Genomic DNA, 13529 nt, shown 5'->3' with positions numbered 1-13529 from the left:
AATATCAAGTGACGAACTAGATGAATGGCTAGGGCAAAATGTTGATAAATCTACTGCAGAGGGGTATGTCTTGCTGGGCTGTCTATTTCATATTTTGGTGTGTTTTGTATGCTAATAATTGTTTCTTGTTTTGCAGGGAGAACCAAGCTGACCTGCGATCGACAGAAGGTCGCTATGTGTCGTCTGAAATGTAAGAAGCTTTATTATTTAATAAAATCTTGTTATCATGATTTGGGTGTATTTTGTGGAACCATTTCGGTGTATTGTGTTGATCAAGTTGGGTGTATGTTGTTTATTAAGTTGGGATATTTCGTTTGTTGTGTTGGGTGTATATTGTCCATTCGGTTGGTTGTATCTTGTGCATTCATTTGAGTGTATTTTATACCTGTATCTTATTTTGTCTGAATAACATCAAATCTGTTTTAGAATACCGGCTGTGAACTTGGGAAGTGATGCTCCTTCCTCTCAAGGACGCACAGAACAGAGTAGTGTAAACCAGCCGTCACAGAGCATGTAATTTCTCTTTCAAATAACCGTTACTTTTGTTCTTCTATTACCCTTCTACTTCTAATTCTGTATATATTTTTTTTTAGAAAAAAAAGCCCTTTATTATTTTATTCAAGAAAAAAAAGGCAGGAAAAAAAAAGCAAAAACTGCAAGTATGTAAGTTCTCAAAAAAACAAAGCCTGTCTTCTTTTTGAATTGTTCGGGTGTATTTCTTGAATTTCTTTGGGTGTATTTTAGGTTGAGTCCGTCTGATTCGAATATGATGGTTGTGAGGGAACAGACACCGTCGGAAGCGCTTGCAATGTGAGTTTTCCAATAATATTTCAACCTTATAACCTTATTATTTTCAAAAGCGTTGTTAACCTTTCATTTTTCTTCTTGTTTAGAGTCCCGATTCAGGTTTTTGTGCCGGCATCCCAAACAACCACTGAGACAGATTTTGAACCAACCCCTATGATACAGATTAAAGGGACTACAGAAACGTAAGAAATAATATTGAGTGTATATTTGTTTAGAGTTTGGGTGTATATTAGCTAACAGTTTGGGTGTATATTGTTCCTGATTAGTTTTTTTACGCCGTGATTAATTTTTTGTAACTGTGCAGCACTCCTGAAACCCCCAAACAACTTCAAGAGACCACACCCACGCTTCCCCCAGCTCCAACTAAAATGTAAGTTCATCAGACTAAAATCAATCTTTACTTATCATCCGTATATTCTTATTCTTATTCTTATTCTTATACATGATGACGCAGTCATCCAGACGCAGAAGACGCTGCTGCCCTGTTGATGATGGCACGGACAGCATCCTATGTTCCTAAAACAGATCCAGGGGTGCCATCATTCAGCCTTGGATTGACTGATTCAAGCCAGGAGGGGGCGTCAACGCAGGAGACAGAAAGGGCAAAATCTCCTGAATCTGCAAATTTGATAGAACAATTGGACGATTTGGTCCAAAAAATAGCAAGCAGTGCGGCGAAGGGGAAGAACAAAAGTCCACAAATTCAGAGAGAGACTGGGGGAGAAAGTTCTGCAAAGTTTCGAACTCCTGTGGGATTATATCAGATTACGGATGATATGAAACAAAAGTGCTACATCTGGGGGACGAGACTGAAGGAAGATGCAGATGGCAATACTAACGAGTATGAGGAAATGTGCACTCTGATTGGCCAAGGAGAATATATTTTGATGAGAATGCACCTTGTATCCCTCCAGGCAAAAAGTGATATAGAATCTCAGGTAATATTAGAATAACATTAATGTTTTTACACCAAAGTCAATTGCAATGCTTATTAATGTAAAATTGATTTCGGCATATATTTCTAGATTGTATCTGCCATCTGCCTTATCCTCAACCAGAAAAATGAAAAGAGGTTTCAAGAACAAATATACTGTCTCCCCCCCGATATTGTGGTAAGTGTTACTTCTACGAACTTTAGGTGTATTTTCTGTATTGATTTGGCTGTATTTTTTACGTTCAATTGGGTGTAAGTTTAGTATTTCATTTCTTGTTTCGCAATTCTTGCAGTGCATGGCACTTTCGGATCACCCAAAGGGGGAATTCGTATCACCGAAAATGAAAAAGGAATTCAGGGTGGAAGCCTACCCGAGTTTCATTCCCTTCATAGATAGAAAAAAATTAACTTCGCATCCATATGTAAGTTTTCGTTTGCTAAATTTGTTAGTACGCTTATTTACTTATATGCCAAATAAAATAACACACTGTTGAAATGTGGCAATCCTTCAGATTTTTGCTCCTGTTTGCCACTCGGGGCATTGGTGGTTATGGCTAATAAATACAAGAAAGCAGAAATGTCATATACTTGACCCGCTACACAAAAAAGCTCCAAGCGATGAGAGAAAGGACATTAATAAATTCACTGTAAGTTGCCTCTGTCTTCTTTACTTTAATATTTAGGTTTATTTTGTTAGTTGTGTTGGGTGTATATTGTCCATTCAGTTGGGTGTATCTTGTGCATTTATTCGGGTGTATTACTGATTTGTTTTGCTATTTAAGGGATATGTATTTTCAAGATTGATAACATATGCCGGCGGGGAACCTCTGCAGAAAGGGGAGAACGAGAAGAAAATTAAATCATCATATGTTAAAATATCAGGCCAAAAAACAAGGTATAAATTTGTGAGTCTGAACATTAAACTTTCGTAAATGAGATTTGTAATTTATTTTCTTCGTTTTCAGCTATGACTGCGCTATCTATGTTATGAAGTGGATGGAGTTAATTGAGCCGGAAAACATCAAAAAGGGGAAGTATGAATGGGATAATTGGCCACAGGTAACTGTCTTTAGAACTATATAACTCTGTATTACTTTACTGAATTAATATTGCTGTTTAAACAGAATATACTTTTTAATTGTAGGAGGAGGTGGACCACTATAGAGTGGAGTATGCTTCCCGGATACTATTCAGTGAGATGAATAAAGAAAGATATCGGGCAATTAGGGAGAGTAGTGCTATAAGGCTGTCGAAGCCATCCTCTGTATTATTGAGTCCGTTTTGTCAGATTAATTCTGCTGATATAGAAACTGCGTAATCCAACTGCTGGGTAGTTTGTAAATTGAACAAATGATGTAAATATTTGCCATTTATCAACAACTTCTATTCCATGTATATTTTTTCCCATAGTTAAACTATCTGTGCTGGTAAACTGTCTGTGATGTATTCAAAAGCTGTATTACAGGTGGTAAAATATGAAGAAAAAAATCAAGGCATATATAAACGCAAATTATAAACTGTTACACCCAACGCAGGTCTAATAATACACCCAACATTGCATAAAATATACACCCAAACTGTTTGTGCTGTATTCAAAATGTATGAATTACATGTACTAAAATATGAAGAAAAACATCAAATCAAATATACACCCATAACCTGCGAATTTTTAGAGCTTTTGTTCTATATGAATCTATATATGTGTCTATATGTAAATTGTCAATGAACAAAAATACACCCAAAAGAACGGTGCTTTTACACCCATATTCTATAAAACTATACACCCAAAGAGTTATCCCCTGCTGCTGGTACCCTGAACTGATAATTCATAACGTGTCCTTGATATTGGCTGGAATTTGAATGCGCTGCTGATGCAGCATCAAACAGGTTTATCTGAATATAACACTCACACATTAGCTAACCTATTAACGAGAAAAATAAACTTAATCGCCACAAATTTAAAGAACATTACTTTTACCTCGCTTAAAACTTTCGTCTTCTTCTTCTTTGTGCCATTTGCGATCTGTTTCTCCAGCTTTGAACCTAGCCTGTTTTTTGGACGTCCTCTTGTTCGAATCCTTGGCGGGCTTTGAAGCTCGTTAACGGATTCCAAGTTGGCGTCTTCGTGGGATAAAGAAGATGTCCCCTTCCTTTTGGCTTTTAATGCTTCCATCTCGGCCATGACGTTATCGTACGCACGGTGCAGAATTGCAGTCAGCTCCTCCGATTCGGAGGCAAATTCGCAAATATTTTGCGAACGAAAAACCAATTGGTCGAACCTCTTGCTTCTTGGCTCCATTAGTGGCTCGTCGTGGCTGCTCTTGATGTGTGTGTGTCGCCTCTTTATCTTCTTGCTCCATCGTTCCAGTATGTATCTAGGTGACACTTGGCTTGCTTGTTCGAAGCTTAACACGCTTAGTGCGTGACGGCACAGTATCCCTCTCGACTCGAATAATAAGCATTCGCATTTTACCTCGGCTGCAACTGAGTCGTAAGTAACCACGAACTTGTTGAATATTGAGCTGGAAACTTGTTCTCCGACTTCGTATACTGAATAGCTTAGAGCGGAATTCTTTAATCTGGTGATGCAATTCGCCTTTCCTCTGAATTGCGCTTGGACTTCCCTAAACTTTGCGTGAGTGTACGCATCTTGAAACTGAGCTTCAATGGAGGATTTGGTTGCACACGGTATGACCGTATGAAAATCTGCAGCATCTGATTCTCTCTCTGCTTGCTCCCTGCTTCCGAGGCAATTATCGTATTGTTTGACGAACTGAATAAGCGAGCTGTTCCGGGTGATATACTTGTTAAAAAATGAATGCATGCTCTCGCTCCTTTGGGTGCTTCTCATCCCTGCCCAAAAGTGGTGATCCAGATAGATAGGAACCCATATGTGACGGTCTTCGTACAGATCTGCATAATACACACAAACACAGACTGTAAATACACCCGAGGGAACATGCAATATACACCTCTGCTGCAGATTTTAAAAAGACATTACCTGAAAGCCACTTGTTGTCCGCAAGACCAAAAGATTGCAAAAAATCGTTCCAATTCCTATCAAATGAGTCTTTGTTATGAGAGTTCCAAACAACTTGGCTCATTTCTTGTTCGATATCGGCATGTCCCTTGTACCCGTTTAATTTGCTTGGAATCTTCTTCATGATGTGCCAAATACACCAACGGTGAATTGTCGTTGGCATACAGGCCTCTAAAGCCCTTTTCATTGATGTGCACTGATCGGTGAGAAACCCTTTCGGAGCGTTTCCTCCCATGCAACGAAGCCAGCATTGAAATAACCATTTGAATGATTCAATTTCTTCGTTCTTCATCAAAGAGCATCCGAGAAGTGTTGACTGACCGTGGTGATTCACCCCGACGAAAGAACCACAGACCAAATTATACCTGAAACAAATTACCATGGTCCAGAATGCAAAATCATTAGTTACACCTTAACAAATGCTTCGCATACACCCAATGAAACAGCCAATATACACCTCTGATGCGGATTCATAAAAATAAAATAATTTAGCATCATAAACAGGGGCAGTTTGTTACCTGTTTGTATTGTAGGTGGTGTCAAATGAAATGACGTCTCCGAAATACTCAAAGGCGGCTCTGCTTCTTGCATCGGCCCAAAAAGCGAGCTTAATCGATTGATCCTCTTCGAGTTGGAGCTCAAAAAAGAAATTCGGATTCTTCTCTTTCATTCTTAACAAATATTTCCCGAATTCCTTTGCATCTTCTTGTTCGGAAACATTCCGCACTTCCCTCGTAATGTAATTCTTCACGTCCTTTTCGATAAAATTTAACTCGCGATGACCCCCGGCAGCCGCAACAAATGATTGGTATGCTTTGCTTGGTCTGATACCGGCCTCCTCGTTATTCTCTATTGTACGACGAATGGACATGCTTAGTTCCCTGTGCTGTTTGAGCATCTCTGCTTTGCTTGGACAGCAGGGGTGTGAATGATCGAGCACAACCTTTGAAATAATCCAAGCACCGACATCCTTCAATGTGTGTATATAAATTCTTGCAGGACAGTTTAAACCGGCTGTAGGATTGGTCTTCTCAGTCGGAGATATTTTAGATTTCCATTTTCCCTCTCTGCTACATGTAATCAGTTGATTTTTAATCTCGTTTCCCTTCCTATTTGTGCACCGAACTCTTGTAGAGAAACCTGCAGCCTTGGCGTAGTTCCTGTAAAATTTTTCAGCATCTTCAAGGGTGGTAAAGGTCATTCTAACTTTCGGAACAAGCTCGTCATCAACAACTGAGAGAGGCTGCACAATACACCGTGTCAGAAACTGTGAATACACCCATAGATATGATTCAAATACACCCAATCATGCCTAATATGATACAGCCGAACCGCAACAACTCAACTACACAATGACCTTTAAAGCCATAAACTGTAAATACACAGGCTGCAGAATACACCATGTCAAAAACTAAAAACACACCTAATCATGTCTGATATAATACACCTGAACAACAACAACTCAATTAAAATAACAAAATCAGTAGTGTAGATACACCCACACTTCTAGCAAAAATACACCCAAAAAAAGACCTGATCTACACCCGAGCGTCTACTATAAATTCCAGGTAATTAATCACAACTAATACATTGAATCGACAGATTCATGTTAACGTGTTAGTTTCACAGTCAATGTTCAGCAATTTTCAACTACACAATGCTATACAAATTACTGAAAGAAAATTCATTATGTAGATCAAACCTCAGGAACTTCGTTAGATTCAAATTCATAATCCACTTCGCCTGGATTCAGCTGAGAAGCTGAGGTGGAATGATCCATTATCTTCAAAACGAGTTCAAACTTTGATTTCAGAAAACAACAAATCAAAATAGAAAACGAAGATCGAGTTGCAGAGAGAGAAAAAAGTAACGTAAACGAAGAACATACCAGTGAGAAAGCGAGAGGAAAAGAACGATGGAGAAGAACGAGGGAAGACGCACGAGAAGAACAACCAAATCTCAAAATAACGAAAACGAAGAAGGAAACAAATATTTTAAATTTGGTAGTTAGATATACGCGGAATCTTATATAGCGCGTATAATCAACGTACGTGGAGCAGCGCGTATTTTGATTTTATTGTTTAATGAGCTTGTAAAGCATACAAGCCCTAATGACTTGTATGCAGAGCTTTTCCGAAAAGATTAACTACGCCAATTTATATATAGATTTTTTTAATCAGATTAAATATTAATATAACAAAAGAAATTAATCACTTAATTTATTTGTATACTAAATAAATATATATTGATCTTTTAATACACAAATCATACATAAATATAATAAGATAAATTAAGTACATGACCTGCAAAAACAAAGGAGTTTTAATTTGAAATTGCATATATGCAAAACATGAGACAATGTAACTAATGTGTATATATCTGCTGAAAGTTTAGTTGTTCTTCATAGTGGCATATTAGATAAGAGAAGGGTTGCTGAAATACTGTATACGATAATTTTGCACTTCAAGCATTCGAAAGTAGCACTGTGATAGTTGGTGTATATGATAATTTTGCACTTCAAGCATTCGAAAGTAGCACTGTGATAATTGGTGATATACTTACCCCGTTACGGAAACAGGAAATATTGTGATTTAATTAATATAGTTCCTTATGTGTCAATTATACTATCTAAAAATTTTATAATATACTTATTAGGATTTTACTGTACACTTCAGCTCGATTGGTGGGGTATTAAATGACACACATCAATGCAACTTTTATATTTGTTATTTGATTATTTAATAGCACATTTATCATTCACCAAGTTAGTTAGATTCAAATCTAAATATATAAATGAATGTCACATAGTTAATAATCGTTGCCCGTGTGATTACAATAAAATTATTTGTATTAATTATTTAATAATTGTTTTATGCATAACAATAACATAGTGTTCCCAATTTTATTTAAATACACATACATAATAGCCTTTTCAGGTATAAGTGGAATCTACTAATATGAGTAAAAAAAAAAAAAAAAAAAGGATCATTTAGGCTATTGAAAGTAGGGAATAGAAACAGTATTTTATCCTATACTATCGATTTGTATGCATAAAAAATTTTTCAAAGTAAAAATAACAACTATTAGTATCAATGAGTATGTCCCAACTAATTTTTATATTTGATCAACACGCGGGTCTTACCCTAGGTAATTAAGGTGAAACACCTATGGTTTGCAATGATGTAAATAATGTGAAAGAGTGGAAGTTCATAATTTCAAGCTAACAATTTTAAGCAGCATGATCTTGCCAGCTATTTACAAACGCCCCTTATTATTCTTTGTTTCATGATTATTCAGCATCATTTGATTAATCAATCAAATGCCTTTAGATTTCAGCATTATACTCAAAAGTGTAGCTCTATGTTAATATGATAACCATAAATCCATAATCTTCTTTGTCAACTATAAGTTCGGCTTAAAGTCGGTCAAACTTAATACTAGAGTGTCAAGATTCAAGAATCCACACAAAAGGAAAATAACGAGAAAGAAAGGTTGCTGCTTATAGCAGGAGAAATACAATTCACTACCTTACCTTCCTTTAAAGTCATTTTGTTCACCACTTTCCAGTCTTTTTCCACCATGTGAATCTGAACAAATTTTATTCAACAAGATAATTAGTTCCAAATTTCAGGAAAACACTATTTCTAAGTGAGTGAAATTGGCACAAGAATCATCAAGGACACTTATTTTAATTCTATATTACCAACTTTATGCGCACATAAAAACAGATGCAACAATCAGTACGGGTGAAGAAGATATAACAATTAGTAGAGAGGAATTTGAAGATATTAGAACCAACATGATGTTTTGATACGTGCTTCAAATGTTCGTGAAATGAAGAGATCAAGTATTATTTAAAAATTATTTTATATTTTTAGAATGTTTAATTTATTTTGATTTTGTTTATTTATTTAGTTACTAAATTGAGTTTTATGTTATGGGTTTAGAATTTTCTTTATTTTAATCAAATAAGAGGTTATAAATACCTCATAAAATATTATAGTTATCATTTACTGATTAGAGGTGTGAAAACCTCTCTTTAGTTTCGTAATAAAACTATTATGTGAACAAGTGAGTGAACGAGTCTCTCTATTATTGCATAAAAAAATTGGATAAAAGGTTGAAGAGTCCCTTCGATTCAATTCCCAAACTATGGTGTGGACAAATTAGGTTGAGGAGCCTTTTTTGTTGCGTCAAAAAATTGAGTAGAAAGTAGAGTGATTCTTTGTGTATTCAATTTCAATCTATCTCTTTTGTTTCTATTTCAATTTCAATATATCTTTTTACTCCGTTTAAATTCTTATCATTTGGTATCAGATTTCAGGTATTAGATTAATCCTCATCAATCTATATTTGTTCTCCTTGTAAAAAAAAGAAAACCAAAAAAATTCATTGTCTCCCATGTGCTTCTTTATGTTCTTGTCATCTTTGTCTCCCTTGTGTTTTATTATTATTTTTGTTTATCTTGTTGATTTCATTATTTAAAAAAATAAAAAAAGCATACAATGCAAAGAGAAAAAAAAGGCAAACAAAAAGAAAGTTAAAAAAAATTATCTTTCTTATATTTGTTCTTTTCATGCACTATGTTCTTAACTACAAAATTCAAAGATGAATCTTTTTGAGGAGAAAAAAAATAATACGTACTTTAAATGTTCGTGATACGAAGAGATCAAGTATTATTTTTTTAAAATTATTTTATATTTTTAGAATGTTCAATTTAGTTTGATTTATTTTGATTTTATTTATTTAGTTACTAAATTAGACTTTATATTATGAGCTTAGGATTTTTTAATTTTAACCTAGTAAGAGATTATAAATACCTCAAAATATTGTAGTTGTCGTTGTTCCTACATCTGAATCCTTATCTTTTTCTTGTCTGTCTTTTCTTCTCTGATTTTTCTACTGCACTGAGTCCAACCACAACAACTTTTGAAACAGCAACTTTTGAAGTCACATTTAATTCACCGACATTTGCATCTGTATTATTCTGTTCAGATGGTGTGCACTCTTCTTTTGTAGTTGTTCTTTCGTCCAAATCCATATCTTTTCTCTTCCTTCTCTTCTTTTTCTCAGATTTTACAGGTTCACCCATCTCATTCATATAAACAGCTTTCGGAGTCACATTTGATTCCTTGACATTTGCTTCAGTGTTATTATTCTGTTCAGATGGTGTGCATTCTTCCAACTGCATTGGCTTAGGATCTTCTTGTAATACTTCTCTTCTTCCTTCAGCTCTATCAGTCAGACCAACCTCACTTTCATTGCACTGGTCAAGAACAATATTCAAATTATCTTCATTCAACTGCTTGGGTTCCTTTGGCTCCTTTACACCCGAAGGTTGTAATTTTGTTTCAACATCAGAACGGTTGTGTTTTTCTGACTTCTTTACTTTAGATGGAATGCCTTCTAAGGATGCATCAGTTCCAATCTCCATTTTTTCAAGCGTAGGTTTGCTCATGCTGTTATCTAGCAAGGATAAAAAAAAATAATAAAGGATCAGTAGATTTAACATTTATTTATTTATTTATTTCAATTATTGGATTTTTTTTTATTAAAAGTAAAAGAGAAATTCAATAAGATGAGAAGGATAATACAAATTGGGGATAAAGGTTCCTCTATACAAAATCAAAACAAAGAGGGAAAGTCCTCCATAAAGCATAGCCTTCCAATCTCGCAGCATAACTTTTTAATTATTACGTACATATCAAATTCATATTAATATGACCGAGGTTTACCACCCAAGAAGACAAGTATAATATGTCTACTTTCAAGTTTCAACCGTTCCTTGAGTAGTATATTACCTTTAGAGACTATACCATCTTCATAAATTTCCTCTTCAACACCCCCTCGAATGTTGGAAGGATATGCTTCTGCATCTTTCCTGAATGAAGTCAAACGTGTCTCATGAGAATTTGATGATCTCTTCTTCCCTTTCTTCTCCATAATATCAGCATCATGAATCAAAGATCTCTTACTTTTCTTCTTCTTATTTGTAGCACGTAAAGGTTCAGTAGCCTCTTTCATTGACTCAGTACCAATGCCAATTGTCGTGTTATTATCATTGAATTCATTGTGCTGATGCTCCTTTAGAACTTCACTTTCAATGATTACTTCTTTAGTTGCATTTAATGAAGGGTCTGCCATAACCTCAATCTCCCTTTGAACAGTATCATTACCTGGCCTAAAAACAGAAGCATCATATTCCACAGTATCATCTTCTTTCCTTGTACTCATCTGTTTTTCCTTTGCACTAGACACAGATTTTGACATTTCATCTTCGCAAACGATGTTATCATCCTTAACAGCTTTATCAGATGCATTCACAAAATCATGTTCTTCTGTCTCATCATTGATCAAACCAGTCAAGGCATTATCTGAATTTCCAAGAAGTACCAGCTGGTTATGAGAATCAGAAGAACAATCATTTTGACCACGATTGCTCAATGGAGAAACATCCACACTAAGAAACCAGCTCTTGAAACCATAGAAGGCACTTTTTACAAACATGGAATCAGATAGGTGATAAAAGTACCCTTTGCGCTTTACCTGCAAATTAGCAAAATAATGTTATAATGAATAGGAATACGACCATGGCTTGGATAGCAAAAGAGAGTCAACAAGATCAACTACAATATACCTTCATTGCATGAATATGTATCTGCCCAAGTTTGGGAAAGCATGATTGGTGTCCTGACGAAATTCGCTCTGCATATAAAATTCACACATATGCCATGTACACAGAATGTTAGAACTCTGAAATAATTATGTGCATATTTAAGCAATGATTAGAAAAGAATATTAGAGAAGACAATAGTGAGTTATAAATGCTAAGAGATTTTAAACATAACAATGATTATGAAGCATATACTAGAGAAGCCTGCCTTAATGAATGCACTTGAGGTTTCAAGAACAATCTTAAAAGAAAAAGTCACACAGACAATATCAAATCCACTGCAAAGGGGATAGAAACTAAGGGTTGCTTAGACACTAACTACTTGAACAATACAATACTTGAGCTGTCTGCCTCGACGCAATATTAGTCAAAGTTTGACATCTATTTTACAAGTAGAATTAACACTCTTGTCATGTACGAATACAAAGAGATCACCAAAGGAGGAACTAGTGGCTTTCTTCTTGAAGAGGTTCAGCACCTTGACACGCCCTTCCAAGGTGGATGTTGAAGTAAAATTTATAACACCTTTAACAAAATCAGCCACTAAATCCAGAACTTTCATTATGTCATCTGCATAGAAATTCAAAGTAGTGCTGATGTTCACAGATATTTGAGCTGGAAGTGTGTCCTCATGACAAGACCATCAATGGGGCAGTAGCCAAAAGCTTCCCACGATAATTAAGATACGCCGTGCTGTTGTGGTAACTAAAGCTTCTATGGTTGGGCTTCTCAACCGTGAGCAATATGCCCAAGGACACATTTATTGCCCCAATCGGGAAAATAACCAAACTCGCCTCTTTAACCTTAACCGACTGCAAGGTAACGATAGGGTCCTTCTGCTTGAAGACAGTGAAGATCAAGATCACCAGGATCACCACCAACAAAATCACAATAGCAGCAGTGACACCGCAGCATATCTTAATCCTTTTTGGAACACCTCATGCAGCACGCCATGGCTACTCTCAAAATTGGGCGATACAGAATTTCCCAAAACTATTCAATGTGCATAATCCATGGAACAATAAAACCAAAACATGCATTGTACTTATAGGAACAGTTGTACTCTAAATATATATAATTAGGTCTTATAGCATTCTCTCTCTTTTTTTTTTTTTTTTGGTATTTGAAGATTAAAACAATGAACGAGACGGCTGATTGTTCTTTTTTTTTTGCAGTTCCAAACTTCTAGACGCACTTATTTTAGTTCGTTTCCTACACACAAAAACAAAAAGACAAAGCAAGCATCTTTGGGGACACACAACCTAGAAAACGAAGCTTGCTATTTTCTGAAACATTGAGGGTGCTAATGCAGAACGTCGTAGCAGCTGCACAAAGTCATAAACATTCAGAACACTGTACTGGAGAGGGAAAACAAAGTCTGCATTTGAAAAATAAAAAATCTCTGAAGAATGAAGAAAGAGAAAGTAAAAGTGTGAAAGGAAGACCTTTGAGGTCGGAGACGGTATCGTGATCGGAGACGAGGACGGCCAAGTGAGTGTCGAGGTTGGTGTCGATGAAGACGACGTCTTTGTTTTCAGAGAGGAGTTTAGGGTTGGACTCCGAGTCACGAATCGGAGGGTCCATTATTGAGTCGCTCGGCGGAGCTGGTTGAGTGGTGAAGGGGAAGCAATGGAAGAGAGCGCGCAGAATCCCTGATATGCTGGCATGTGAGGTAAGAATGCTACGTGTCTTTGTATTTTCCTTACTCTTTCTCACAAGTATTTATGGCGGGGATGGTTCAGCTTGGCTCAAATCGAGAAAACATAAAAACCGGAATCATAATTATCAAAAAGGGAGAGTTCGAGGAGCCAATAGAATATTTGTACAATGTGTACAATGGAAATTTAGGAAGTATTAGAGATATAATTATTAGTGTTAGTTTTTTTTATTAGCTGAAGTTTTTGGGATGAGTGGTATCATGACATGGTATTAAAACTTTCGATCCGAAATATTAAGAGTTTGATCCTTGATGAATCCAAAAATTAGGATGTTCATTTTGTAACTCATATAACTCATAGTCCATTGTACACATTGTACAAATAAGTCAATGTCTCCCTAACGGAACTCTTTATTTA

At 35.8% G+C, this 13529-nt stretch overlaps 2 protein-coding genes across 5 annotated transcripts; one reads left to right on the top strand and one right to left on the bottom strand.

Annotated features, from left to right (window-relative positions):
- The first annotated feature begins 1295 nt into the window (after positions 1–1295).
- LOC148554018 (uncharacterized) lies at positions 1296–3059 on the top strand. The gene is made up of 7 exons (XM_088494618.1): positions 1296–1745; positions 1833–1919; positions 2035–2163; positions 2254–2388; positions 2524–2636; positions 2707–2800; positions 2886–3059. The coding sequence occupies exons 1-7, from the start codon at positions 1296–1298 to the stop codon at positions 3057–3059; spliced, it is 1182 nt and encodes a 393-aa protein (XP_088350744.1).
- Positions 3060–3348: 289 nt separating this feature from the next.
- On the bottom strand, positions 3349–13209 carry LOC110264325 (protein FAR-RED IMPAIRED RESPONSE 1-like). 4 transcript variants are annotated; one of them, XR_015891967.1, is made up of 7 exons: positions 12900–13171; positions 12717–12779; positions 11419–11486; positions 10583–11327; positions 9602–10247; positions 8314–8368; positions 5971–6024 (listed from the first exon to the last, which is right to left on the bottom strand). XR_015891967.1 is itself a non-coding variant. In XM_088492478.1 (6 exons), exons 3-6 carry the CDS (start codon positions 5980–5982, stop codon positions 3518–3520), a joined length of 2139 nt encoding a protein of 712 aa, XP_088348604.1. In that variant the 5' UTR covers positions 5983–6024; positions 8314–8368; positions 9602–9681; the 3' UTR covers positions 3349–3517. The 4 variants fall into 4 exon arrangements, 3 of the variants coding, with proteins under 3 accessions (XP_088348604.1, XP_088348605.1, XP_088348606.1); XM_088492478.1 differs by lacking the exons at positions 10583–11327; positions 11419–11486; positions 12717–12779; positions 12900–13171 and adding exons at positions 3349–3634; positions 3720–4654; positions 4743–5146 and having other exon boundaries at positions 5300–6024; positions 9602–9681; XM_088492479.1 differs by lacking the exon at positions 5971–6024 and having other exon boundaries at positions 8125–8368.
- Positions 13210–13529: the final 320 nt, after the last annotated feature.

This window comes from Arachis ipaensis, chromosome B7 (genome assembly GCF_059453495.1).
Source record: "Arachis ipaensis isolate K30076 ecotype BB chromosome B7, ASM5945349v1, whole genome shotgun sequence".
NCBI lineage: Eukaryota > Viridiplantae > Streptophyta > Magnoliopsida > Fabales > Fabaceae > Arachis > Arachis ipaensis.
This window is presented reverse-complemented; position numbering and strand designations above follow the sequence as displayed.